This window comes from Bos taurus, chromosome 16 (genome assembly GCF_002263795.3).
Source record: "Bos taurus isolate L1 Dominette 01449 registration number 42190680 breed Hereford chromosome 16, ARS-UCD2.0, whole genome shotgun sequence".
In the NCBI taxonomy this organism is placed as follows: Eukaryota; Metazoa; Chordata; class Mammalia; order Artiodactyla; family Bovidae; genus Bos; species Bos taurus.
The window spans coordinates 43,822,243-43,850,236 of NC_037343.1; the positions used below are offsets into that span (position 1 = coordinate 43,822,243).

At 49.9% G+C, this 27,994-nt stretch overlaps 2 protein-coding genes and 1 pseudogene across 12 annotated transcripts in view; 2 read left to right on the plus strand and 1 right to left on the minus strand.

The window, feature by feature from the left end:
* Positions 1-27,249, minus strand: part of PIK3CD (phosphatidylinositol-4,5-bisphosphate 3-kinase catalytic subunit delta) — a 61,396-nt gene extending 34,147 nt beyond the window's left edge. For 4 of the 9 annotated variants that reach the window (XM_010813246.3, XM_024976086.2, XM_005216942.4 and 1 more), the window contains exon 1: positions 27,203-27,249. The gene's annotated coding sequence lies outside the window, so the exon portion shown is untranslated. Of the gene's footprint in view, positions 1-2,022; positions 2,114-5,019; positions 6,392-24,248; positions 24,557-24,794 lie in introns of those variants that run through there. The other 5 variants (XM_024976084.2, XM_005216943.5, XM_024976083.2 and 2 more) reach the window with 4 other exon arrangements.
* On the plus strand, positions 1,148-27,994 carry LOC101907127 (uncharacterized). 3 transcript variants are annotated; one of them, XM_059875723.1, is made up of 4 exons: positions 1,150-2,176; positions 3,030-3,197; positions 19,342-19,483; positions 27,353-27,994. In XM_059875723.1, the coding sequence occupies exons 1-4, from the start codon at positions 1,804-1,806 to the stop codon at positions 27,384-27,386; spliced, it is 717 nt and encodes a 238-aa protein (XP_059731706.1). In that variant the 5' UTR covers positions 1,150-1,803; the 3' UTR covers positions 27,387-27,994. The 3 variants fall into 3 exon arrangements, with proteins under 3 accessions (XP_059731705.1, XP_059731707.1, XP_059731706.1); XM_059875724.1 differs by lacking the exons at positions 19,342-19,483; positions 27,353-27,994 and adding an exon at positions 12,925-14,308 and having other exon boundaries at positions 1,149-2,176; XM_059875722.1 differs by lacking the exons at positions 19,342-19,483; positions 27,353-27,994 and having other exon boundaries at positions 1,148-2,176; positions 3,030-4,568.
* Positions 19,940-20,059, plus strand: LOC112441890 (uncharacterized; annotated as a pseudogene).

Sequence of the window (27,994 nt, forward strand, 5' to 3'; positions counted from 1 at the left end):
GTGGATTCCATTCAAATTCTTAACCTATCTACAAAATAACATCTCTTCTTCCCTCACACACTTGTTTCCTTTTCGTGATCTACCTTTCTGGAATGGTCCAAAAAACCAGCAGCAAAGGTCCCTCTGCCTGACAGGTTAAAGATGCTTTGGAATCAATGAGCATCAATGCACTCTTGCCTGACTCTGAGCTCCTTATCTGTCTGGAAAAAGAAAGAGAGCAAGAAAGACAGAAAGAAAGAGAGGAAGGAAGGAAGAAAGAAAGAGAGAGGGGAGAGAAAGAAGGAAGGAAGGAAGGAAAGTAGAGAAAGAAAAAAGGTAAGAAATCTTTAAAAAGAGAAAGTCTCAGAAACCTTCGGCACATTCCCTTAGAGGACTTCAGCTCAAAAGCAACTCTTTCACCAAGGTTCCCTTTTTGCAAACCAGTCACATTGTGCTTGACGGGCCTTTTTCACCATCTGTGTCAATGCCACCCCCAGCTCTCTTTGGTGGTACTGAAGCAAACCACAGGAACATTTCCAGTGACCGAAGCAGGAATTTATATACATACAGATGATTCAGATCATTTCTAGAGTTGTTTGTTGGTTTTGTTTGGTATTTGAAAGCAAAGTAAGTGATCTGAGTCAAGCCTGGGTTCGAGTTCCATTCAATGGCTGCAAAAAACATGTCTGTGAACTTGAGGTCTCTATTCAACACCCAGATCACATCATAAAGGAGGATTTATCCTTGCTTTGTGGAGATGAAAGGGAATGGTGTGTGGGGAGGGGTTCGCCCACTCACTGCATCTGTGGTACTTCTTTACCCACTGTGGGCGGCTCCTGGAAATAATCTGACCCCAGAGAGCAAAAGATACCTGAGTTCCGAAAGCCCATGCATCTGGATTCCAGCAGCAGGACATGAGGCTTCCCCCTCACTCCCCAGCTGGTTTCTCCTGCCTGGAACCCACTGAGTTCCTGAAGAGCAAGAAACCTAAACCATTGGCTTCTTCTCTATGAGACAAAACGCCCAATTCCAGGAAGCTGTTGGAAAAGATGCCACCCCAAGGTCCAAGCTGGAATTCTCCCTGCTGCCAGCCTAACCCCTGGAAGGATACCCCGTGGACCCTGCTGCAGGGTTCGGATGGTCCCTCCACTCAGCATCCAGGGTAGGATGGTAAGGACTTCCCAGAGCACAGCCACCAGAGAAAGGTGAGATCAGCGACAAGAACTAAGAAAGAAATAACTTGCATCACTGACTAAAAAAGCTAATTAACAAGAGGACAAAAAAACAGCAGCTCAGTCACATGGAAATGAGACTCGATCAGAGCAAAAGCACTTTCAAAACGAGAAAGGACGAAGCAGAAAACGCGATGGAGCAGAGAGAAAGGAGGGTTAGAGAAGGCAAGGAAGGGACTGGTCCTTAGGAATTCAGGTCAGGGAACAGGGAGCCGGGACAGAATTCACAAGAGGGCGGCCAGGGAGGAGGTGCGTTTTTCTCTCTGGCCCTCAACACCGTCCGGGACCTCAGGAGCCGGGTCTGCTGCCCTCTAGCCCTCTGGGTTCAAGGGCAAAGCTTTGGGAGGCATCGCTGCGAACGGACGGAGCGCAGGATGCTCCGTCCCGAATCGGGGGCAGGGGGAGGGGAAGGCGCGCGCGGCTATTGCTCGGTCCCTGACAAGTAAACATCTTGCCCTGAACAGGCGCGCGTCCCCGTCCGGAGCCCGGCGGAGGGCCCTGCTCATTCCCACCAAGGGCGGCAGCGGGACACCCCGGATTCCCGGCCCCCCGGAGGCATCAAAGGGAGGCAATAAAACGGGAAAAGGAGACTATGAACCAGTCCACGCCAGAGAAGCACAACGCGAGCTCGGCCCGCTGCCTCGGCCTCCGCAGCGGGGTCGGGTGCGCCCCGGAACGCGCTCTCCTCCCCCAGCCCCCGCACCCCCGGAACGGGATCGCCCCTCGCGGACAAAGCCCGGCGCTGGGCGGGGTGGGGCGTGACCGGGGGGCACTCGGACCCCGCAGACGCCCGCACAGGTGGGCTCCGTACCGGGTGTTGGTGCCGGGGGCGGAGCCCGGTCTCCCTGGAGACTGTTGCCCAGGGGACGCGGCGGGCGGGTCCCGGAGCGACGGGAGGGCGCGAGCCTCCGGGCGGCGGCGCGGAGCCCGCGGGGGCCTGAGGGCAGGCCCGCGGCGCGGAGCCGGTGAGCGGGGCATCCGCGAGGGGCGCGGCCCTGGGCGGGGCCCGGACAACGGGCGGGCGCGGGCAGGGCCAGGGGGCGGGGCGTCCCGGAGGCGGGGCGGGGCCAGCCGAGGCGCGGGCACCGTCGGCAAATTCTCACAGTCCCAGCTGGGCGAAGCTCTGGAGCGCAGACGTGCGCTCTGCGCCTTGCGGACGCCGCCGCAAATCCTCCCCGAGCCCCGCTGCTCCCCGCGGGCGGGTGGGGCTGCGCCTGGAGCTCGGGGACCCCTGACAGCTTGCGCTCGCTGCCTCCGGCCCCCCTTTCTGCCGGTAACCAGAGGATAGAAAATGCCACCTGCAAAGTGAGCGAGGGAGGGCCGTCCGCCAGACAGCTCGGGTTCCCAGGGAATCATCAGAAAGGGCGGGGCACCGGGCCCGTGTCACTTGTCAGGAGCCTGGGTCACCAGAGTAAACTGGCTCAAATCCAGTGCGCGGACTATTGTCCAGCCGCTGGGCCCCCTTTTCCATCGGAGTTCCTCTCACAAGTCCCATTTAGAAAATAAATGGGTTAACTCGGGACTGTCACGATACATCTATTCATTAAGATGAACTAAGCGTGCAGACAGAGCCTGTCTGAGACAGCGCGGTAATCCCCACGCACTTGGTTCTAGATGCTATCCAGGCATCACCTTGTAAGGTGGGCATTGTTCTCCTTCCAGTTGTAAATAATGCAGAATCTCGGAGGGCAGGGAACCTCACTACCACCCCCCACCACACACACACACTTCCGCACCCAATCCCACAGCCTCTTAGAGCTTTAGGACCACTTTGGATAGGTACCAGGTTCATACAATTCTTGCCCTGCAACGTCCCAGGTCCCCTCGAATGCTCTTTGGAGTTCATCGCCCGGAACTTCAACCTCGGCCACAGTGGAGCGCAAACGGCGGAGGAGAGTGTGAAGTTCAGAGTGACCCCAGCGTGTCCCACCCCTGGGGCGGAAGAAAGCGGCCTGAGCGGCATTCCACCTCCACCGAGGGTTCCAGGTGAGGCGCCCAAGGGAGGCCCGCCTGTCCGAGCCCAAGGAGCCTCCCTCCATCCCAGAGCCTGGGAAAAGGGCAGGAGAAACACTCCAACAGAAGTTCCCTGGAATCTTGAAGAAGCCTGGTATGCGCGGACCAGGCGAACCAGTCCTGGGAAGCCCCGGGGCTCTCGGCGATCTCTGCGTACTGTCCCCAGCACCCCTGTCAGGGCCGTGGGTGAAGAGAAGGGGTTCAGGATAGGAGGATCTCCCTCGGTATCCCGTCACCGGATGTCACACATGCGTACACTCGCATGCACGTTCACACACATACACACACACTCGGGCACAGTTACGTAAACTGACACACAATGATGCGGAAAGTCATATGGTGGTGGTGGTTTAGTCGCTAAGTCGTGTCCCACTCTTTGCGACCCCATGGACTGTAACCCGCCAGACTCCTCTGTCCATGGGACTCTCCAGGCAAGAATACTGGAGTGGGTTGCCATTTCCTTCTCCTTCTTCTACATAAACTGACACACACAATTATGCTCAAAGTCACATAAACCTGTACAAATACTCAGGGACCGAAGGTACACACACAAACACACACTCACATAATTACTGTATGTCAACCCACAATCACACAGCCGCGGAGACCACAGACACACACGCACTAGTGCGCATTCACACTGAACCGCACTCTTTATCCACACAGCGCTGCGAGCTGTGCACTTGGCCGACAATCACTGGAGAGGGCGGAGCCTGGCCGCTGGGTGGGAACAACCCCTCACCCAACCCAGGGCGCCACTGGCAAGCTTCCACCTCCACTCCTGCTCCTCCTTGCAGCCCCAGACAGTACGCTCGTGGATGGGACCTGGACTCACCCCGAGGAGAGAGGCGTTCCCAGTGGGGGCAGGGGCGGAGGTCGGTAGGACCGCCCTTAATGCACAGAATCGGGGTTTCCCAGGATGAAGTATAAGCCTCAGGGTCACACTTGGACTTTGGATGGGCAAACATGCAGGGAGGGGTTCTCTGACAGGCATCCTGACTGGGGAGGGGTAGTATCCCTAACAAGCCTCAACCAGGAAAGGATAATGACCCCCTAAGGCCAGGCAACAGAAGAGATTTTCCAAGTAGCTGACAGGTGTTGGCGGGTCCCATCGGCACCGTGGGTGCCCTTCTCCCTAGGGGCCCTGTGGTGCAGACTTCCTTTCTCTCCAGCCTGGGTTTGATTGAAAGTCAACTTCAAAGCAAGGTCCCCATTAACAATGTTCAAATGAGGGTATTATTTTCCTCTGGAGCCAGGAGAAAAACCCAGGATTCTTTGAAATGGCAAAAGTCACAGAAGTCATCCCGCATGTATTTACAAATGTCCTGGAACTGCACTGACAAATTCTAGAAAGATACAGCATGCAATCAGCTGTTTGGGAGATAATTAAGTGAATTAATACAGACATGTGGAAAGTCTCTAGGACAGTGCCTGGTGTGTGGTATATGAAATGCTCAGACATGTTTTCTCTCACAGAGATCTGCAACCCAGTAGTTAGTGGCAGAGAGGGAAGAAAAATCAAAGTGTCCGATCTGGTTCCAAGTTCGGATATATTAACTCCTTTCTGAAATATAAGTGAGGAATTGGCAACCCACTCCAGTATTTTTGCCTGGAGAATCCCCATGGACAGAGGAGGCTGGCAGGTACAGTCCACGGGGTCGCAAGAGTCGGACATGACTTAGCGACTAAACCACCACCACCAGACCACCATAAAGAAATTAGTTAGGTGGATCAATAAGTTAGTTTCACCATTGTTATAAAGAATAAGGAAATTAGAGTCCCACTTCTCTACTACCTATTGCCAAAAGCTGTTGCTGTTGTCGCTCAGTCGAGTCCAACTCTTTGCAACCCCATGGACTGCCGCACACCAGGCTTCCTTGTCCTTGACTAACTCCTGGAGTCTGCCCAAACTCATGTCCACTGAGTCAGTGATGCCATCCAGCCATCTCCTCTTTATAAGTTCCTGAGCTTGCAGCAAGAGATCAGATGAGCCTCTGGTCCCACCTGCAAGAGCCCCTTGTCACATTCAGCAGGCCTGGAAGAGGAAGAGGATTTGCTCCATGAGTCAGTCACTCCTTCTGCGCCCTGTCCTGACATTTCTACGTAAGCTGACTGTGATGAAATGTCAGCTTCTCTCTGCTGCCCACACATATCCCAACCTTCAACCTTCCTGGAATTCTGCTTGTCTCTCCCTTTTCAAACCTGGCCCTCAGCATTGCAAGGGCTCAGAGTATGTCAACCCCAGATATGCCACTTTGGCATATTGATTATTTGACATTAAAAGGAGTTGAGAAACAGCCAGTGCAAAAAGGACACTCTGAACCTTCTTTGTCCCCTAAAACCAGGAAATAAATCTTCCACGTGAAAGGTACCTTCCCTGCACCAAGGGGAAAAAGACATCCCTAAATCACCAGAGGCAGGGAATTTAGGGGCAAGGGGCTTCCTTGACAGGTCAAGTGAAGAATCCACCTGCCAAGGCAGGAGACACAGGAGACGTGGGTTTGATCCCTGGGCTGGGAAGATCCCCTGGAGGAGGAAATGGAAACCCACTCCAGTATTCTTGCCTGGGAAATCCCATGGACAGAGGAGCCTGGTGGGCTACAGTCCAGAGGGTTGCAAAGAGTCAGACATGACTGAGCACGAGCATGGACAGATGGAGGCTGTATAAGCAGACCTTGTTAACTTCTTCACCATCTTACTACCCCTAGCCCAAACCCCTTGTCTTGTCAATTCATAAACTGTCTCTTTGTCTTAAAGGTATAGACAAAGAAATCTGGTGTCTTCTGTGAGTCTCCTGTCTTTGGAGGGGGGGCTTTCGTACATATGTATGTATTTAAATTTGTTTTTCTCCTGTTACTCTTTTTATTACAGGGCAGGTAGGAGGGGTCTCAGCCAGGAACTTAGAAGGGTAGAAGGAAAATTATTTTTCTTTCTCTATAGCATTTTTAGATGTGGTCAGATAAGAAAGCTGAGTAGGAGTACTTCCCTGGTGGCTCAGTGGTAAAGAATTCGCCTGCCAATGCAGGAAACACAGGTTCAATCCCTGGTCCCAGAAGATCCCCCATGCTATGGAGCAACTAAGCCTGTGAGCCACAGGTACTGAGCCCACATGCCCTAGAGCCCATGCTCTGCAACAAGAGAAACCGCTGCAATGTGAAGCCCAAGCACCGCAACTAGAGAGGAGCCCCCAGTCACCATAACTAGAGCAACAAAGACCCAGCACCATAACTAGAGCAACAAAAATAAATAAATAATTTTTGTTTAAAGGGACACAGTTGTATTATATATAAAAAAGAAAGTTGAGTAGGGCTAAGACAAGAAAGGCTATACTAAAAAAAAAAAAAAAAAAGATGAAACTAACAACCAAAAAAAAAAAGTTAAATGCTTGTTTTAAGTTCTATTAGGAAAAACAAGATGATTCTGGAAAATAATCCTCCTCAAAAGGAGGAGACAGTTTCCACAGTTTTGTTTTGTTTTTTAAATTTGTTTATTTATTTACTTTTGGCCGCACCGTGAAGCAGATGGGATCTTAGTTTCTCAACCAGGGACTGGACTCAAGCCCCCTGCAATGGAAGCACCGCGTCTTAACCACCAGCCTGCCAGGGAAGTCCCTCCACGATTATTCACATAATTCCCCCATCCTTCGGTTCCCTTGATCTCTTTACTCTCTAAGCACAAGAATGAAGGAACGTAATTACAGGAGTGTCTGCCTCCTGCTCTCCTGCCACTTTTACAGATTTTCATTAATCTTTGAGACTCTCACCCCCAGATCACTCAAAAAGTGGTTCATCTGTAGTTAAAAAGCAAAGTTAATTAGAATTTTGAAGCTTGTTTCTTTCTTTTGCCAATTCCCCAAGCTTAGACCAAAAAAGTCTGCCTGAGCTGAGGCTTCCAGAGTCTGTGACCTCGAGGGGAGGGGCATTAAGGGAGGGGAGGCACAGATTTTTAAAAATGATGGTCATGTGTGCAGTGCTCATTCTGACAAGTGTCAACCCAAAAGTGGGCTTTCCAGGTGGCACTAGTGGTAAAGAACCCAGCTGTCAATGCAGGAGACATTAGAGACAAAGGTTCAATTCCTGGGTTGGGAAGATCCCTCAAAGGCGGGCATAGCAACCCACTCCAGTACTCTTGCCTGGAGAATCCCATGGACAGAGGGGCCTGGCGGCCTACAGCCCATAGGATCACAAAGAGTCAGACACGACTGAAGTGACTGAGCACACATGCAACCGAAAGCATTCTTGGTTGCAGGGTCTCCTGGTGAGACGTGGGAGCGCCAGCCCCGGAGTTAGACCAGGATTTGGATGAGTTTCTTGATCTCTCCAAAGCTGTTTCTTTGGTAAAAAGAAGATCCTGCAGGACTTCGCTGGGGGTGCAGTGGATAAGAATCTGCTTGCCAATGCAAGGGACACAGGTTCGATCCCTGGTCTGGGAGAATTCCACTTACCACAGAGCAACTAAGCCCGTGCACCACAACTACTGAGCTACACAGCTGAGCTACACAACGACAGGCTCTAGAGCCTGTGCTCCACAACAGAAGAAGCCACCGCAACGAGAAGCCTGCAGGCTGCAACCAAGAGGTACCCCCACTCGCCGCATCTAGAGAAAGCCTGTGCAAACCAACAGAGACCCTGTGCAGCCAAAAACAAAACTAAATAAAAAAGAGGAAGATCTAGCAGACAGTGTCAACGTGGCAAGTGGAGGTAAGGAGCACTGGGACAGCACAGGTTGAGGGCTTCTGGCCAGGCCTCGCGGTGGGCACCTGGTTATACCCTGTTTTCCACCGTGGTTTCCTGTGAGTCTTAGGTTTCCAATTCTAGCATGTGATTCTTGTGGAAGGACAGGATGTCACAGATTTTTTTATACACTTTAGAGTAGAAAAATTATTCCTCTGTTTGTGGGAAAAGGTCAGTTGTGAATTTTCATTCCGAGAAAATTAGAGTAAGGGGATAAACAGGGTGCCTGGAACAACAGCGGATTGTGTGAATCACACATCAAAGAACATGAAAGACACCCTGGGGACTCAGGAAACTGACCTTCTCGAAGCTTCTTGTGAAAACTCTAGATGCATTTGAGAAGCCGCGAGGGTAAGAAAATTCACCCAAGAGCCAGGGAATTTTTAAAAGTTGGGTCCAAACTTGAAAATGGTAAAATGAATGAATCTGGCAATATTAGACTTTAACGTATCTGCAAGGCTGCAGCTTAAGATTGTTTCTTTAAGATAGGGGGCAGAGGGCTTGTGCAAGTCACACAATAAGATCCGCAGCAGTCAGTACTGAGAGATACAGCAGAGGGAACGGCCGCTAATATTTTCTGGCCCATACAACACGCCAGTCATTGTGCTAAATGTTTTCAAATTTACCATGAAGCTTTTAAAACATGGTGGCCAGTCCTCATAGGAAAGGCATCTATTGGTATGTCTTCTTCCCTTAAATCTGGGTCGGGGGGACTTCCCTAGCGGTCCAGAGGTTAAGACTCTGTGCTTTCACTGCAGGGGGGCACAAGTTTGATCCCTGATCAAGGAACTAAGATCCCACATGCCACATGGTGTGGCAAAAATATATATATATATATATCTATCTAGGTGGCCTTTTGACTTCCTTGAGCAAGAGTATATAGTAGGAGTGATGCTGAATGACTTCAGAGCTGAGCCCATAAATGGCCATAAATGGCTTCCAGCTAGGTCTGGAGTCAAGCAGCAATGCTTGTTCTCAGAGTTCTGACCATCAGGAAAGTGTGGCCCAGAGCCACCATGCTGTGAGGAAGCCCAAGCTAGAAAGAGAAGCCAGTGTAGGCACTCGGGTTGACAGTCCCATAGGAGCCCAGCCTCCGAGTCAGCCCCATCCAGGCAACTGGAGGAGTGAAGACACTTCCAGGTGGAACTTCCCTATTGGTCCAGTGGTTGAGAATCTGCCTTGCAATGCAGGGGACGTGGGTTTGATCCCTGGTTGGGGTATTGAGAGCCCACATACCAAGAAGCAACTAGGCTGTGCACTACAACTACTGAGCCTGTGCACCACAGCTAGACAAGCACTGCAGTGAATGATCCCGCACAACAAAGATCTTATGTGCTGCAACTAAGACCCAACACAACCAAAAAAATACATAACCTTAAAAAAAATTTTTTTTAAAGGAAGAAACTTCCAGGTGATTCCAGCCCCCAGGTGTTCAAGTAATCAGCTGACCTTTGAGAGCCTTCCCCACTGACCCCAGACATCACAAAACACACCCAAGCTGGCCTGTCAAGCCCTATCTGAGTTCCTGGCCCATAGAATCCATGCTTATAATAAAACAGTTGCTGCTTTATAGCTCTAAATCCAGTGTGATTCGTGCAGCAATGCGTACCTGGAACTTTATCTCATTAAGTCCTAAAACAACCCCACAAGGTAGTTATTATCATCATCTCCTTAAGGAAACTGGGGCCCAAGACTTACCCAAACCTACACAGTAAATGGCAGAGCAGGAAGCTGAAACCACAAGACCAACAACTACAGCTGCTTCAGCTGCTTCTCACAGCGAATCATCTGCCTCTTATAGGACACTAGGCTGGATTTTTTTTTTTTTTTGACCACCCCTTGGAGCATGTAGGATCTCAGTTCCCCTAACAGGGATGGAACCTACACCCCCTGCCTTGCAAGCCCGAGGTCTTAACCACTGAACTGTCTCAATTTTTTAATGCATGATATGTGCCCATTTGGGGCTTCCCTGGTGGCTCAGACAGTCAAGAGTCTGCCTGCATAGCAGGAGACCTGGGTTCGATCCCTGGGTCGGGAAGATCCCCTGGAGAAGGGAATGGCAACCCACTCCAGTATTCTTGCCTGGAGAATCCCATGGATGGAGGAGCCTGGCGGGCTACAGTCCATGGGGTTGCACAGAGCTGGACAGGACTGAGCGACAGGACACACACATTGTGCCCATTTTATTGTGACCCAAGCCCACCCCTCAAGACCATCTTATGGGGGACTTCCCTGGTAATCCAGAGCCTAAGACTCCATGATCCCAATGCCGGGAACCCAGCTTCAATCCCTGGTCAGGGAACTAGATCCCATATGCTGCAACTAAGAGTTCACATGGAGCAACTAAAAGATGCTGCATGCTGAAACTAGACCAGGCACAGCCAGAGAAGTAAATGAAAAATTTAAAACAGGCGATCTTATAGGCCACCTGCAATGAGGGGTCTCTGCAACTGTTAGGTGGTATGACCCAGTGCCCCGCTGGGAGGTGGTCAAAACCAAGGGGGTGGGTCCTAGGCCTGTTCTATTGAACACCCCTTTTTGATGACAAGAATGAAAGGAAATTCAAGAACTGGCTCACTCATCGACAGAAATGCAAACAGAATTTACAGATACCTGGAGAAAGAAGTCTGTAAAATATATTCTAACAGAAGTGGGTAAATCTGGTAGAAACAAGTACAATGTAATTACATTCAAGCTCCCTAATCAGAAATACAGAGTAGGGAGGAAGGGAAGAGGCCTCAAGAGAGAACGGCATCCAGAGAACTCAGGGCTGACCCAACATTCATTCAGAGTCAGCACTGTAAGCCCTTCACGAAGGAGCCAACGGGGTCCTGGATTTCCTAAGGACCTCTCTCTATTTGAAACTATACCCAGATACTTGCCCCTCCTGGTATTCAAACCTTTGTGGAGCCCCCAATCATATTTGATGCTTTTGAACTGTGGTGCTGGAGAAGATTCTTGAGAGTCCCTTGGACAGCAAGCAGATCAAACCAGTCAATCCTAAAGGAAATCGATCCTGAACATTCATTGGAAGACTGATACTGAAGCTGAAGCTCCAATACTTTGGCCACGATGCACAGAGCCAGCTCATTAGAAAAGACCCTAATGCTGAGAAAGATTGAAGGCAGAAGGAGAAGGGGGTGACAGAGCATGAGATGGTTGGATGGCATCATCGATTCAATGGACATGAGTCTGAGCAAACTCCAGGGCATAGTGAAGGACAGGGAGATCTGGCATGCTGCAGTCCATGGCGTCACAAAGAGTCGGACACAGCTGAGCGACTGAACAACAACAACACCCATATTACAGCATGGTTGGTCTACAGAATATGGCAGAGTGATGCCAGGTCGCCTTGGAGATTGGGTTATAAAAGAACATGGGGCTTCAATCTTGGGCAATCTTTGGTCTTTTTTTTTTAATCTTTTATCTTTCTCTCATCTTTATCTCTTGGCTAAGCCAGCAACCAAGTTATACGGGCACTTAAGCTATCCTGTGAAGAAGCCCACATGGCAAGGAACTGAGGTATCAAAACCTTGGCAGGTATCTCCAGCCACTTACACCTGCAGCCCCAGCTGCTCCCTGCTTCTGACCCACAGAAACTGTAAGATAGCATTTGTTGTTTAAGCTGCTAATTTTTTTCATTTTGTTTTGTATTTTTAATAATTTTATTTATTAATTTCTGGCTGTGCTGGGTCTTCATTGCTGCTGGGGCTTTTCTCTAGTTGTGGCGCACAGGCTTCCCATTGAAGTGGCTTCTCTTGTTGTGGGACACAGGCTCTAGGGCACGAAGGCTTCAGTAGTTGCAATGTGTGGGCTCAGTAGTTGTGGCTCCCAGGCTCTAGAGCACAGGCTCAGTAGTTGTGGAGCAATGGATTAGTTGACCACAGCAGGCGGGATCTTCCCAGACCAGGGATCGAACCCATGTCTCCTGCACTGGCAGGTGGATTCTTTAGCGCTGAGTCACTAGGGAAGCCCTAAGCTGCTAAGTTTTGGGGTAACTTGTCACACAGCAGTAGATAACGAATACACTGATGGCTGCGGTGTTCACTATGTGGCCTAGCACCTGCTCCAGGCTTAGTATAGCAGAGGCTCCATCGATACCTGTGACTGAACAGTCAGTACAAACAACTCCTCCACTGTAATAATGAGTCAGAGACATTCCTAAAGAAGTGGCAACAGGCCAAGTGAAAGAAGCCAGACACAGAAGACCACATCCTGTGTGATTCCATGTGTATAACATGTCCAGAAGAGGCAAGTTCATAGAAACAGAAAGTAGAGCAGTGGTTGCCAGGGCTGCAAGGGGTTGAGGAGAAATGGAGAGTGATTGCTAGTGAATACAAGGTTTCGCTTTTGAATAATTAAAACATAACTCCAATACTTTGGCCACTCAATGAGAAGAGAAGATTCATTGGAAAAGACCCTGATGCTGGGAAAGATCAAGGGCAGGAGAAGGGGGTGACAGAGAAGGAGGTGGTTGGATGGCATCACCAATTCAATGGACATGGGTTCAGGTGGACTCCAGGAGATAGTGAAGGACAGGGAAGCCTGGCGTGCTACAGTCCATGGGGTTTCAAAGAGTCAGACATGAGTTAGCAACTGAACAACAGCTACAAGATTTCTTTTTGAGTGATAAAAATGTTCTATAACAGGTTAAAGCAATGGTTGCACAATTCTGTGACTATATTAAAAAATACTGAATTGTGTACATTAAAAGAATTTTATGGCATGTGAATTATATCTCAATAAAGCTTGTTATGTTCTAGAAGTGGGAGAGGAAACCAGGTGAGGTCACTGTCCCAAGTCAGAAGTGGCACGAGGGAGGCTGGCCCCCCGTAGGACTGGGGAAAGCGTTGGGGTGCTTCAAGTGGAGGGGCCCCCTTCATACCTGGACCAGAGGACATGGGAAGGTCTCAGGAAGGCTAACCGTTGCCATTCAGTGAAAAGGTGTCTGTGTACTCATCCTACAGGGTTTCAAGCCGCCTGGAGCCCAATATCTGGGGCCTGGACATGGCCCTGACTTCCTGTTCCCTACAGACCATCCCACCCACGCATGGTTGACACCCAGCTCTACCGGGAAGGCCTCTCCACCTGCCCTTCATGCAGAAGGGGTGACCACAAAGCCACAGGCTGCAACTTCTTAAAGGACAGAGTGGCCTCCACAAATGAGGCGATCCTACAGCAGAGTTACCCAGTGATGCAGGAAAGCGGGTCCTGGATGAAAGGCAAAACAAGCCGTGAATTTAGAGCAAAGAAAAAGACTTAAACGGCACCGAGTACACTGGTACATAGTATCTAAGAGGTGGTCGATTTACTGGAAATAGAAACAGCTTCAAAGCAGACTTTGAACACATGGTGGGGCAAGTGTGTCTCACGGAGGCCTCTGGGAGGTCGGAATCTTTCGTCTCTTTCTGGCTTCTGAGGTTGGTTTCAGAGTCAGAAGCTGGCGGTCGGACCCAAACAGCTCTTCACCGCACCCTCCCAGACTCTAGGATAAACTTGGGGACCTCTGTGAGCCTGATGAAAGTATACATACAAATGGTCTCCTAGGAGCTTTTTTCTGGGGAGAAGGTCTGTGATTTTTCAACAGATTTTCAAAAAGATTTAAAATCTGGGACTGCCCTAGCAGTCCAGTGGTTAAGAATCCAGGCTTCCCCTGCAGGGGGCACAGGTTCAGTCTCTGGTTGGGGAACCTAAGATCCCACATGCCAAAAAAAAAAAAAAGGATTTAAAAATCTGAAAAAGGTTAGAAACCATTGAGTAGTGAAGCTGTAGGGCAGGTTTTATTTATAAACTTTACTTTCATAACTAGCTTGTATGGATTCTGTGCAATTAAATATATATAGTATACACACACACTTATAAAACATATAGCACATATTAAAAATGTGCACATGCATAATCTAGGAAAATCACAGCCTATAATATCCAGAAGATGTAGACCACCCCAATCTCAAGACCCCCAAGAAATTAATATCTTTTAAAACTGCAGGGCTTTCCTGGTGGCTCAATGGTAAAGAATCCATCTGCCAGTTCAGGACACGCAGATTCCATCCCTAGTCCAGGAAGATCCTGTATGCCTTGGATCAGGCAACTAAGCTAGGGTGCCACAGCCACTGAGCCTGTGCTCTAGTGCCCAGGAACTACAACTACCGAGCTCATATGCCACTACTACCAAAACCCGAGCACCTAGAGCCTGTGCTCTGCAACAAGCGAAACCACCGCAGTGAGAAGCCTGCACACCGCAACTAGAGAGTAGCCCCTGCTTGCTGCAACTGGAGAAAAGCCCATGCAGCAGCGAAGACCCAGTACAGACAAAAATAAATAAATAAAAAAACAACTCTGCGAACTCAACTTCATCTCTCCTGTCCTGACCCCAAACGAATTACACACACACACACACACACACACACACACACACACACACACACTTTCAGGGTGGCAGTGGAGATGGCTTCCCCTCCTAAGGGTCTCAGCCACTTGGCAGTGTACTCCATTCTCCTAGGCTCCCTTCCCTAGGCTCAGCCTCCAACCTCCTCCTTCCCCACTCAGCCACGGGTTTGCACGTCCTTCTCTCCTGTTGTTAGGAAACCCCAGATCTGAAGACAACCTGTAAGCCTCAGGGACCACAGAGAACTCTGAACGTCTCATTCCATCACCTATCTCATTCCACCTCTCCTTGGCAGATGCTCTCTACGTCTCCTTCTACTTCCAGGTCTCCAGGCTGCTTCTCCCCAGGAATCTACCAGATAGGTTCAAAACAATAGCTGCAGGTCTTCCCTGGTGGTCCAGTGGCTAAGCCACCATGCTGTCAATGCAGGGGGCCCGGGTTTAATCCCTGGTCAGGGAACTAGATTCCACGTGCTGTAACTAAGAGTTCACATGTTGCAAATAAAGACAGCGTGTGCCTCAACTAAGACCTGCCAAAGCCAAATAAATAAATAAACATTAAAACAACAACAGCCTCTTCATCAGTTGTCAAGCCCATCTCTGGGGCTACAGCAAGGATCGCCCCATCACTAAGCACCTGTCACGAGCCAGCACATTTTAGGTGCCTTACGTCCGTTTTTGCATTTAATCATCACAAGAAGCCCCTACGGCAGGCCTTCTGTTTCATGAAGGAGGAGGGTGAGGCTCGAGGAGGTGACGTTGCACAGCTAATGATGGGAGAGGCAGATGTGAACCAGGTTGACCCCCGAGCCCTGCTCTCACCACTGAACCATACTCCCTTTCCTGGGTGTGCAGAGGAACCAGATTTGGGCCACGGGTCAAGAAGACACTTGAGTCCTGTTGCCATGACTGTGTCACCCATTAGGTTGAGGACCCTTGGGTGGACTTCCCACGAAAGGCTCAAGGAAGAAATTGGGCAAGGAAGAAATTGAGGTTGCAGAGGTCGGGCCCTGCTTCCGCTGGACAGAGGGCTGAATGGGCACTACCTGGGCAGACTGGGGTGGGCTGGGTACCAGAAGCTGCATCCTCCTGGCACCTCTCTCTGTAGAGGAGCAGAACCCAGGAGGCCAGTTCCACCGAGACAAGGACTGCAAGAACAGAAAGGCTGTCTGGACCCCAAGTTAGCCTGGAGACAGAGGGAATCGGTGAGAACAGGGCGGGGATGACCCTCTTCACAGCTGATGGGCTCCCAGAGGCCTCAGCCCTCCTCCCACCTGGGATCCAGGTTCCCCTCCTGGGCAATAAGGGGGCACATTTGGAGACAGCACAGGACAGGGGTGAGGAGCAAGCTCTGCCGCTTCCTTTCTGAGTAATACCTAGATAAGTTACTAAACCTCTTTGTGCCTCAGTTCCCCCTTCTGTAAAACACAGATCATGAGAGTGCTTCAAAGAAGAAATTAGTATTTGGGGGACTTCCCTGGTGTTGTTGAAGCTGAAGCTCCAGTGCATTGGCCACCTGATGAGAAGAGCTGACTCATTGGAAAAGACCCTGATACTGGGAAAGATGGAAGGCAAAGGGAGAAGTGGGTGGCAGAGGATGAGATGGTTAGATAGCATCACACACTCAGTGAACATGAATTTCAGCAAATGCTGGGAGATAGTGAAGGACAGAGGAGCCTGGCGGGCTGTAGTCTGTGGCTTCATAAAGAGTAGGACACGACTTAGCTACTGACAACAACAACAACTGGTGGTCCAGTGACTAAAACTCTTACTCTCAATGCAGAAGGGTTCGATCCCTGTTCGGGGAACAAGATCCTACATGCACAACTAAAGACCTGGCGTAGCCAAATAAATAAATAAATAAGTTAGTATTTTCAAAGTGCCCAGAATACTATGTAGCACAGAGTAGGTGCTACAAAAGTGTTTGTTTTTATTGTTATTAAAAGATGTGGCAAGCTAGACTAAGGTGGCAATTCAGAGCTGGCCAATAGCAAGGCTCATTGGTATAAATACTGCTAAAGAAACTAGTGTGAAAGATCCCTTTTCTGGAGCTTGTTGTGCTCCTCAGGGTGAGGGGCTGGTGTCTTTGAGATGGGAGTTCTAGGTCAAACTTCGCCTCTCACCCAGGCTCTGTGATTCTGCCGTCTTCCCCCATCTCCCCCGCCCCCCGACCTCTCTGTAGCAGAATTGGGGGATTTGTGCTCACCATTCCCTCTTCAAGACACCTTGACTGATGGTCTCATCGTGCTGACCACTCAGGATACCAGGCTGCAGGTTTGGTCTCTGAAAGACTTAGCTGTTCTTATGCCCAAGCACACCCATGCCAGCTGTTCACCTTTGTAATTACACAGTGTGGTCAGCGGATAAGTGGATGAAATATGGGTGTGACCAGAAAGAGCTGTTTCCATGAAAATGGAATTGAGTGCTTTAGAAAACAGTAAAGACAAGTCACTAAAACAAAGTTTCCATTAAATGAGACTGAGCAAAGCAACTGTAAAAGGTAGGGGAGAAGAATGAGAATTGACAAAGGATTCTACGCCTTACTTAAGAATGACGAACCAATCAAACAAAAGCTCTTGGCCTCACATCAGTACATCTATGTACTTTTTTGGGGGTGGGAGGAGGGCATGCTGCATGACAAGGGGGATCTTAGTTCTCTGACCAGATCCTCTGGCATCGGGAGCTTGGGGTCTTAACCACTGAACAGCCAGGGAAGTCCCACATCAGTACGCGGGGATATGTTTTAAGTTAAGATGCTTAGATTTGAGATGCAGCATTTTCATAATTATGTACCTAAACTGAAGTTTCAGTTAATCAGTCAATGAATCACATAGGATAACAGGGCTCCTATGGGACCTCCCTGGTGGTCCAGTGGCTAAGCGTCTGCACTCCCAATGCAGGGGGCCTGGGTTTGATCCCTGGTCAGGAAACTATATCCTGCATGCTGCAAGTAAGACCCAGTGCAGCCAAATAAAGTAATAATTTTTTTTAAAGTGCTCCTAAGAAGCTAGGTATCTCATCACAGTTGCATCTAATCTAATCGCTATTTTGCCTTAATCTGTTTTTCAAACTGTAGTTGGAGACATTGGGGTGGGAATAACGGAAGCCACAGCAAGAACATAAACATCTTCCCAGAGCATCCATCTGACTCAAAAGTAAGGGGGAACAGCAAAATAAACATGGATTATTGAGGAATAGAATGTAAAATTATTGTTAGGATTAAAAATAAAACTTGAAGCTTCAAAGCAAGGTCATGGTTGGGGTGGGCTGCAGCAGGCTAGGGTCACAATCCCATCTCTCTGGTGGGAGGAGTGGGTGGGAAAGTTGGAGAAGCAAGGTCCATAAGGGTAAAGGTCATGGCCAGCTGCCTAGCCATCTCCCAACCACTTTCCCACAAACCTGCAGCAGAAAGCTGTCCTGGTATGGCTGCCTTCAGAGCAGCCTGCCCGTTTGGGCACCCCCATCTCGCTCCTGCAGCTTGCAGGTGATGGGGCCAAGATCACCTGATGGCAGACCTCACTAGAAGCTTCACCTCCACCCTCTCAGCCTCTGTCCTCCGAGCTCCTCCAGACCTTGAACAGTTAGAAAAAGCTGGAAAAAAAAAAAAAAGAACCTCCTGGCTTTGGCACATCTGAGAGGAACAGGCTGATAACAAAGGGCAAAGCGATTCCAACCCTTATCTGTAAAATGGGGGTATTTACTGACGCACACCCTGTGCATTCCAAAAGGATCATTGTGGGAGAATCAAATAAGATAGTGACTGGGGACTTTCCTGGTGGTCCAGTTGTTAAGATTTCACACTGTTTTTCAATGCAGGGGGCGAGAGTTGAACCCTGGTTAGGGAACTAAGATCCCACATGCCAAGCAGCATAGCCAAAAAGTGAAAAAAAAAAGAAAAAAGGATAGTGGTTGAATAAACCTTAGCACAAAAGCAAACCTCAACAACTTATGACAAAGATACCTGTCATTTAAAATCCATTCAGTCCTACAGTGTGGGCTGCAAAGATTCATTCATCCAGTGGCAAACACAGCAACTTTTGAAGTGCTCATTCCAAACTAATACAGGTTTTTCCTTATTTCTAATCCTCATGACAATCCAATAAAAGAGATACGGTTATGTCAATTTTCAGATGAAAATCCGGAGGCTCAGAGAGGTCAAGGTCACTAAGCATTTAGGATGAAAGCCAAGATCTCAACTTCCCTCTAGTTCCTAAACTCTTGCTTTTGACATGAACATTAGACTTTCTCTTTACTCATTCTCAAACACTGTGCCTCCCACTGGAAATACTAAGCCTCACACATCTTATGAAGCTCCCTCATATAAGACACAGGGTGCACTTAATTAAAAATAGAGCACTGCTTTCCCAGTGACAGTAGGTGAATATTTATTCAAATATTCGTCACACCACACAATAGGGAAAAAAGATTCATAACCCAGTGAGCTGGCTTTTGGACCCATGAACCATCAGAAACAAGTGTGTGGTTTTGCTCATCTTTTCATTGGCTCTAAACATGAGAAAGGTTTTTCAATGGCGTTTTTTAAGAGGGACAGGTGAGAGGGAAAGTTGGGGGGGTTTTTGGTGGTTTTTCCACTAGAAGAAATTTCTCATGAAGCTGTTTGAGATCAAGACCCTGGTTTTATTGATATCCTCCTCAGACACAGGTCAGCAGCAAAGAGGAAAATGCATGCTTAAACCAAATGTGTGTGGGATGGACGACCCTCACCTGAGGCTACCTGACACTCGCTTGAGAGGAGCTTGGACGCCGTTTCACTCTGCTGTGCTGTTGTGTCCGACTCTTTGTGACCCCGTGGACTATAGCCCACTAGGTTCCTCTGTCCATGGGATTTTCCAGGCAAAAATACTGAAATGGGTTGCCATTTCCTACTCCAGGGGATCTTCCCCACCCAGGGATTGAACTCACGTCTCTTGCGTCTCCTACACTGGCAGGATTCTTTACCACTGAGCCACTAAGGAAGCTTTACTTTTTACTCTAAGGGGCTGCAAAAGGCTGCTTCATGGTCAGCAACCCACGCTGGTGCTACCCCAGGGTCCTGCGTCTGCGGGACCAAACCGCAAGAAGGAGCGACTGGATGTGGACAGAAACGATCACCAAGATGAATTCTGGACTCCACCATTCGTAAGTCTTTACCCTCATTTCCATGCTACAGGGGTGATGGGACCCCAGAGCACAGGGTCCTGCAGCCCCTCCGTCCCGCCATACCTCTCAGCAAGCATCAGTTCATGCATTTGCCCCAGGGAGGCTCACACCCAGATCCAGGCAGACAGCTGGGGACTAGGTCCATTTTGACAGAAGGGCTGATGGTCTACCTTTATAGCAGAAAAATGGATCCCCATGCTTAACCCAAATCCTTTTGGCTTAAGCGTAAACCATCTCTCCCTGTAGTAACAAGATTAATCTTGAGGGTAAATGGAGACTTGTTAAATAAAATAATGATAATAACAATAGTAGTGGAGTAGGTTGCCTTGCCCTTCTCCAGGGTATCTTCCCAACCCAGAGATCAAACCCACAGCTCTTACCTCTCCTGCATTGGCAGGTGGGCTCTTTACCACTTGCACCGCCTGAGAAGCCCATTCCTATGGCCATACCACCCTAAATGCACCTGATCTTGTCTGATCTCAGAAGCTAAGCAGGATTGGGCCTGATTAGTACTTGGGATGGGAGATTGCCTGAGAATATCAGGTGCTGTAGGCTTGGGCTTCCCTGGTGGCTCAGACGGTAAAGAATCTGCCTGCAATATGGAAGACCAGGTTTGATCCCTGGGTGGGGAAGATCCCCTGGAGAAGGGAATGGCAACCCACTCTAGTATTCTTGCCTGAAGAATTCCTTGGACAGAGGAGCCTGGTGGGCTGAGTATCAACTATATGATATGCGACGTTCATTTTCTAGTTTATCTCATTTAATCCTTAAGACAACACTAGGAACAGGTCCCATTAGCTTCACTTAACAGAAGAGGAAACCGAGGATCACAGAAGGTAAGAAATCTCAAGGTCACACAGCAGGAATGTAGGGAAACTACAGTTTAAATTCCAGAGTTCCATCCAATTCTAGAGGTCAAGGGTTTAATTGCTATGTTATACTGCAGCAAACCTCATGCTATACCTACAGCTAACAACCAAAAGGAAAGCTATTTAGCTTCATTAGCAAAATAAATAAATAAAGCAAAAAAAATTCAAGATGACTACCTTTTAAGCCAATTAGTAAAACATTTTTTACCAATATTATTAAATGCCATCATGAAACTATTCTATATCACTGGGATAAACTCATTCAATATTTCCTGGAAAAATATTTAGCTCCACGAGCCATAAAAATGGTCAATACCTTTGATGATAATTCTTGAATACAGGAAAATTCAGATGCCTGAAAATATCTGTTACAATGCTTCAAAAGTGGTGTGTGTGTGTGTGTGTGTGCCTGGAAGCAAGATAAATGTCCCGCAGTGGAGGATGCCGGAGAAAGTAATGGTGTCCCTGCACTAGGACATTTATCCTGCCAATGTGATGTGGAATGCTAACGTACGTGCCCCCATTAAGTGAAAAAAGCAAATTACAAAAGCACATGATTTGCCCCTCACACAATTAAGTATAGAATTATCATATGATCCAGCAATTACGCTTCTGGGTATATAGGCAAAAGAATTCAAAGCAAGGACCCAAACAGATATCTATGAACATCCACATTCATAGCAGCATTATTCACAATAGCCCCAAAGTGGAAGTAACCAAGTGTCCGTCGACAGATGACTCAATAAGCAAAATGCGGTCCATCCGTACAATAGAATATTATTCAGTCCTTAAAATGGGGGGGGGGCTTCTGACACATGCTGCAACACAGATGAATCCAGAGGTCATGATGCTGAGTGAAACGAGCCAGTCACAAAAGGACAAATACTGTGCGGTTCCATCTGTATCAGGTACCAAGAGTAGTCAAATTCCGAGATAGAAAGCTGAGTGGTGGTTGCCAGGGGCTGAGGTGGGGAGAGCATTAGCGTTTAATGGGTAGAGTTTCAATTTTGCAAAACAAAAAAATTCTGGAGATGGACAGCAGTGATAGTTGATGATGATGTGAATGTACTAAGTGCCACAGAATGAAATACACTTGAAAAAATGGTCTAAATGGTAAATTTTACATATATTTTACCACAATTAAAACATAAAAATTAAAGTAAAAAAGCATATGCCTAATGCAGGGTTCGATCCCTGGGTTGGGAAGATCCCCTGGAGGAGGGCAAGGCAACCCACTCCAGTATCCTTGCTGGAGAATCCACATGGATAAAGGAGCCTGGCAGCCTACAGTCCATGGGGTTGCAAAGAATCGAGCACGACAGAGACTAGGCACACAGCACACTGGTCACAATTAAAAATGCACGTTAAAAAATGGAAAAGTGGCCCAGTGGTTAGGACTCCACACTTTCACTTCTGAGGGCCCAGGTTCCATCCCTGGTCGTGGAACTAAAATCCCACAAGACGTTCTACACACCCTGTACACATCAGCTCTTTTACAGACATAAAAGTGTGCCTGGCACTTTAAACGTGACTATATGAAATGCTCAAGACTGGCGATAAAATTGCTATTCCAGTTGTTAAAACTGGGGACTCTGAGGCTTGCGAGGGTTCTGTGGTTTGCCTGGTGTTTGGGAAGGATTTCCCTGGTGGTCCAGGGGTTGGGACTTTGCCTTCCAACGCAGGGGGTATGGGTTCGATCCTTGGTAGTGGACTTAAGATCCCACATGCTTCTAGGTCCAAAAACCAAAACATAAAACAGAAGCAACACTGTACCAGATTCAATAAATGGCTTTAAAAATGGTCCACATAAAAAAATTTTTTTAAGTGATTGGGATTAAAATCAAGTCTGGTTGACTCCAAAGACGTACTTTTTCTTCCATATGGCAATTCCTCCCTCACCTCTGCACCCCACCCCGCCTATGTATAAAGGACTTAAAGTTTCAGCATCACAGCTATGAACCTGCTTCCCTATTGAGAAGACAGCATGTCTCCAAGATTTCACAACCAACAGAAAAAAAGGCAATGCCCCTCTGCAATTCTACATGGGGAGGTGGAATAGGAGCCCTGCCCCTCCAGAGAGCTTCCATCCCTACAAGCTTCAGTAATAGGGATGGGGCTCCCCAAATCCCTTCCCACACCACCAGCGCCATCCTACCCCACCTCACAATGGTGGCTGCTCAGGAGGACATAGGGACATAGCAACAAAACTGAGCCAGTCCAACAACTGCTCAAGAGAGGAAACTCCAAAATGGGAAGGGCTGTGTGTCCCCAGACAGAGGTGGGGAGCCCTGAGCTGAGAAAGCGTTGTCCTAGGTCAGGTAGGACCAGAGAAGACTAAAAGGGGCTGAAACAATTCCCTGCAGGTGAAGAGCCTGGTCTCTTGGCAGTTCCTTTGAATTCCAGGAATTTTCTTTTCTGCCTTTGGGACCCTGATTGTGGAGGGTGCTACTCACAGCAGAGCTAACTTCTAAGGCGGCTGCCAGTTCACAAAGCTGGGGAGAGGGCAGCAGGAGGGCAGAAGGAAGGCTGGTGACTACAGGACCTCTGGTGACTCTGAAATCCTTGCCTGATTGCACTCACAGGAAAGTACAGGGCCCAGATGTAGGAAGCGTTCCATTCCCTGCAAAGACGACTGTGCTCAAACCTTCCCCAGAAAATACCAAAGAAACACACTCCCATCCTTCTGCAGTTGGCTGAATGGTGGCCCCTAAAGATATGTCTGCCTTCATCCCCAGAACCCATGAATTATTTGGAAAATTAACTTTGTGTAGAAAGGGTCTTTGCTGATGTAATTAAGGACCCTGAGATGAATTCATCCTGGACTGTTCAGGTGGACCCCAAATCCAATGACAGCTGTCCCTCTAAGAGACACAAGAGGAGAAGACAGAGAGGAGGAGCCGTGTGAACACAGGGGCAGAGATCAGATGATGCTGCCACAAGCCAAAAACAGCTGGAGCCCTCAGAAGCTGGAAGAGGTGGGGGGGTCCCTGGAGAGAGGGAGGCCATACAGACACCTTGATTTTGAACTTTTGGGCTCCAGAACTGTGACGGAATACATTTGTGTTGTTTTGGGCCACAAAAACTGTAAGAATTTGTTATTGACAGCCACGGGAAACAATACGGCATCCCTCCAAGACAGTAAAATCCAGTTCAAGCAGCTTACTCCCTTTCTGCAGCTCTCCCCTCGCCCATCCCCCCATCCCCACTTACTGTCACGTTCCTGGCATTTCCTCTAAGTGGAAAAAGCAATTTCCCCCAAAGTGAGTGAAACACAGTGAACTGAAATACCACTTTAGGAACAGACACACCCATCACTCTGAGGACTCTCCCTCTCAGCTCAGAAAGTAAGCAGCCTTGGAAAACACCCATTTCCAGGAGAAGCCCCAGGAGCCCTTCTCTGAGGGGGGTCAGGTCACCACCTCTGATGGGGAGGAGTGGAGACTTCTACAAGCCACACCAGTGCAGCACCAACCTCAGGCCCCAGGGGCTGTGCTGGCCTCCAGGGAAGGGAGAGGGAGCCAGATTTTGGAATGATCCAAAGCAAGTCAGTATTTGTCTGCAAGGAAAAGAGTGAAGAGAGAGGCTCCCCAGTTTTTTAAATTGTTTTCTTCCCCCACCTTGAAACTGGCAGCATTTCTGATATGATTGCAGGGGATTTCCACCAACCAAGTTGAAGAAAATTCAGTTTTAGCATTAACTGCAGGGAGAGAGGAGGAGTTTTGCAACCTTTGTCATTTATGAAACACCAGCAGTGGCCCCAAAATGAAGATGCTTTCCTTTCTCCCAAATCAGTCAGGCTCCCACCACCCTCCACGGGCTGGCGGCTAATTACCACACGCGTCTTGACTCTGACCCGGGGGCAGCGGGGCACTGACCTTCCTTGACCCTCCTGGGAGCCTTGCCCTCCAGTCCTGCCCTTCCAACCGCTCGGCTGGGAAAAGTGTTTGTCCTCTGGAGAGTGGCGGAAAGAGCTCCTCTGAGGTCCCACGGTAAGGAAACACTTGGTGGGGCCCCAAGCCCCACCATCAGACCCACAGAAGCAGCTGGAGGGAGGGAGGTGCTCTCTAAAAAAAATGGTTTTGAAAAATCAGCTAACCAAAGGGGAATTGCTTCATAAGTTGCACATTCACTTCTCCCTTTAACTGTGCAATTAAAGGAAAACAAGGTGAAGCAGGAACTGACCCCTCATACTCCCCCATTCTCTCCCCACCCCACAATCTCCCTTGACATAGGCACAAAAGCAAAGCTAACCAGGTCTGAGGCTGGTCTCTACTTATGGATTGTCTTGCCTTGTAAGCACCCCCAGGGGCTGGTACTGTCCCTGCCAGCCTGCCTTGTTTTTAGCCTTGGCCCCCGGGGGGATCCGTAATAAAGCAAGAGAAAGAACGGAGCCCCAAGCATCATTCAAAGGTGTACTTTACCCGTCCTTCCTGGGCAAGGACTAAAGCAGCAAAATTGCAGATTGTCCCGCCGGAAAGGGACATCAGCATGGCCAGAAGGACCTCTGGGGCAGTTGCCCTAATTCCAGAAACATCTGTATTGGCAGTGTTGTTTCTAAAGGTGGGTGGAGAGGTGAGGGGAAGTAAGCTTGGCTTGTCTTTAGAACTGGCAACTGCCAACTAGGTTTTAAGAGTATACTCATCCTCCCACCCCACCCCCACACCCCGGGTGTTTTCCACTACTTTGCTGAAAGCACCAGAAGAGAATGAACCTCAGTATGTGTTAGTCAGAGCTCTCCTGAGCCAGGATGGACAGAATCCCACCATCAAGACATTAAGCCACAGCAGGACATGGGAATGTGAAGGGGTTGGCGATTTCTGCTCTGGGGAGAACAGAAGAGAAAGCTCTATTCTGCTCTCCTTGTGTTTGCTGGCAGCCTCCTAAATCAGAAGAATCTTCACCCCCACTTATCATGTTCCTCAAACCTGGTGGGTAAAGGTAGCAAGGTTTTACAGGAAAGCATCCAGGTGGGTACCTTAGACTCTGGCTCTGAAAGGACACCCCACATCCCAGGTCCGAACACCAAGCAAACTGTTAGGCGACATACATTCTTCTTCATCTGCAAACAGCAACACTATCAGATGACTAAATGCTTTGGCGTCTAAAGGAACCAGGATTCTGGATCAGCTAACTGTAAACGTGTGGGTCAGCAAGTTTTCACTGTGCTGAGCCTTGGTTTCCTCCGGTACAAATGGAGCCCTCATTCAGCGCCTGGTTAACTGAAGATACATGGAAAAAACCCTATGGCACCATTCACTTGAGAAGAACACTGAGGCACTCAGGCACGCCAGCGGTGGGTGTGCAGCCCCTCTGGAAGTGAGCAGTGGTATTAGTTCTCGGTTTCAAAGTCGCTCTGGAGCAGTGAACCTTTCCCGGGGAGATTCCTGGGAAAGGAAGCTGCTACCTGCCCCAAGGCACACATCTCACACACGCGTGACCGTGCTTGCAGGACATTTCTGGGGGTGGCGTCTGTCGGGGTTTCTGCAGGAGCCCAGGGGGAAAGAAGTCCCATTTGATGGTCCAGTGGGGTTCGAGACCCACAGCGCCCTCCTTCCTGGGGACACCTGAACGAAATGAAAGCTGCCCAATCATCCAACGGCTCCAGACCGCTCCATATGCAAACTGGGCAGATCCCAAGGGTGCTGCGCTTGAACCTGGTACTTGGGCCGCCGGCACTGGCTGCCCCACGGCGTCCCCCACTCCGACCCCGGAAATCCCATCCCCACTCGCTTCCCCTCCCGAAGCGCCTCCTATCAGTCCTCTCCTGGCTCTCCATCTCCCCACCGGAGCAGGGCTCAGGGCGCAGACGGCAAAGCAGTGCCCCCGCCCACACGTCCCGGTCCCCAAAAAAGTTCCCCCGGTCTCTCTCTCCTCGATCTCAGAGAAGTGGGTGCACAGGACGGACCCTAAATAAAAACAGGAAACGCGATTAAAAAAAAAAAAAGGCAGCAGCAGCAGCCTCATTCAGGCTGAATTGAGGGTAAGAGTATTAAAAAGAAGAAAGAAAGAAAGAAAGAAAAAAAAAAGAGTCCGGAAATGCAAAGCTGAAGGCGGTTTTGCCGCCGTAACCCGGACCCAGCCGCAGATCCGGAGCTGGTCTCGGCGCGCCGCTGCAGTAAACACGCGGTGAGCGGCGCCAGCGGCCCGAGCCCCGCCAGGGCCGGAGGGAAGGACCTGCCGCAAGTCCAAGCGCCCGGCAACGCCTTCCCTGGCCTCTCTCCAGCCACGGGTCCCGCTCTCCGGGGCTGGGGAGGGTGCACCGGGCCAGGGCGCAGGGGAGGTGTGTGCACCCCTCTCCCCAAGGCTCGACCGGAGCTCGGGGCGGGGGTGGGGGGAGGCGGAACCGCCGTAGAGAGCGTAGCCCGCACCCCACGGCATAGCCCGGGCGCCCCGGGTCCCGCTCGCCAGCCCCCGGGGCAGGGCTCACGCGGCTAAGCGCTGTCATTCCCTGGGCTCGGCTGGTGCATACGAGGCTGTCTTGCCGCGGGAGCGCACCCCGTACCCCGCCTCGGGCCCGGGACCTCCCCGGTCCCGCTCCGCGGGGCATACAGTCCCCGTGCACGGGAGCTGTGTGCACCCCTCTCTCGGAGGATGCTCCGGGGGCTGCCCCGACCCCGCGCACAACCTTGGCCCAAGTTCCGGGGGGCGCCCCCTCGCCCGGCTCGCTAGACGCCGGCGGGTGCACAGGACCCGGGTGCACCGGCTCTTCGCGCCGGGAGACGTCCACAAGCCGGTCCCCCGTCTCTTCGTGGTCCCCCTAAGTCCTCCGAAGTCCCTGGTCTCGGTCCTCTCCCCCACCCCCCAGACTCAGCCGAAGGTGAGCGCTTACCCGTCCGGGCGCAGCTGGCAGCCGCTGGGAGCTCCGGCGCTGGGCGCGAGTGAGCCTCGAGGGACGGAGGCGGGGCGCGGTGGGGGCGCCCCGCCTGCTGACAGCCCGCACACTCCACTTCCCACTTTGTTTCCCTTTTACTTGCAACAGGAAAAACAGCAGGTCCTCCTGCCGCTTCTTCTAACCCTCCGCCTGCCTCGCCTGCCCCCCTCCGTCTCGGGCTGGAGGGGCGTCAGCCCAGGTGCCTCTGGAAGCTACACCTTGCCCTTCTTCAAAACAAGTTTATATCTGTATCCAGAAGTGGAGTGTTTCCTGCCGTGTCAACACACAAAGATGTCACAGCCATCGGCGATTCCGGCCCTCCAAATGTGAATATCTGAGCCCCGAGGGCGCCCAGGAAGAAGGATGAAGCTCTCAAAGACCAGCTCTAAGGAGCTGGGGGTATTGGTGGCGGGGCGCGGGCATGTGAAAAAACGCAGGATTCTGGCTCCGCTAGCTGAGATGCATATGAAAGGAATGATTTCTGCAAGCCCAGGCTCTTGCATCTTTTCGTACACAGAAAAGTGCTAAATTCCTTAACTTGAGATATCTGTTTTTTCATAATTAATAATAATCTTTTGATGTTCAGACTACTTGCCCCTTGTTGCAAACTTCTATATAATTTCACTCCTCCGCACCACCCCCCCACCACCACTTTATCAGTAGCAGTTCTCTCAGGGTTACTTGGGATGCTGTCTCCCAGGCTTGCCGTCTTAAAATTCCCACCAAATAAAACATAACTCTTGACTTTTA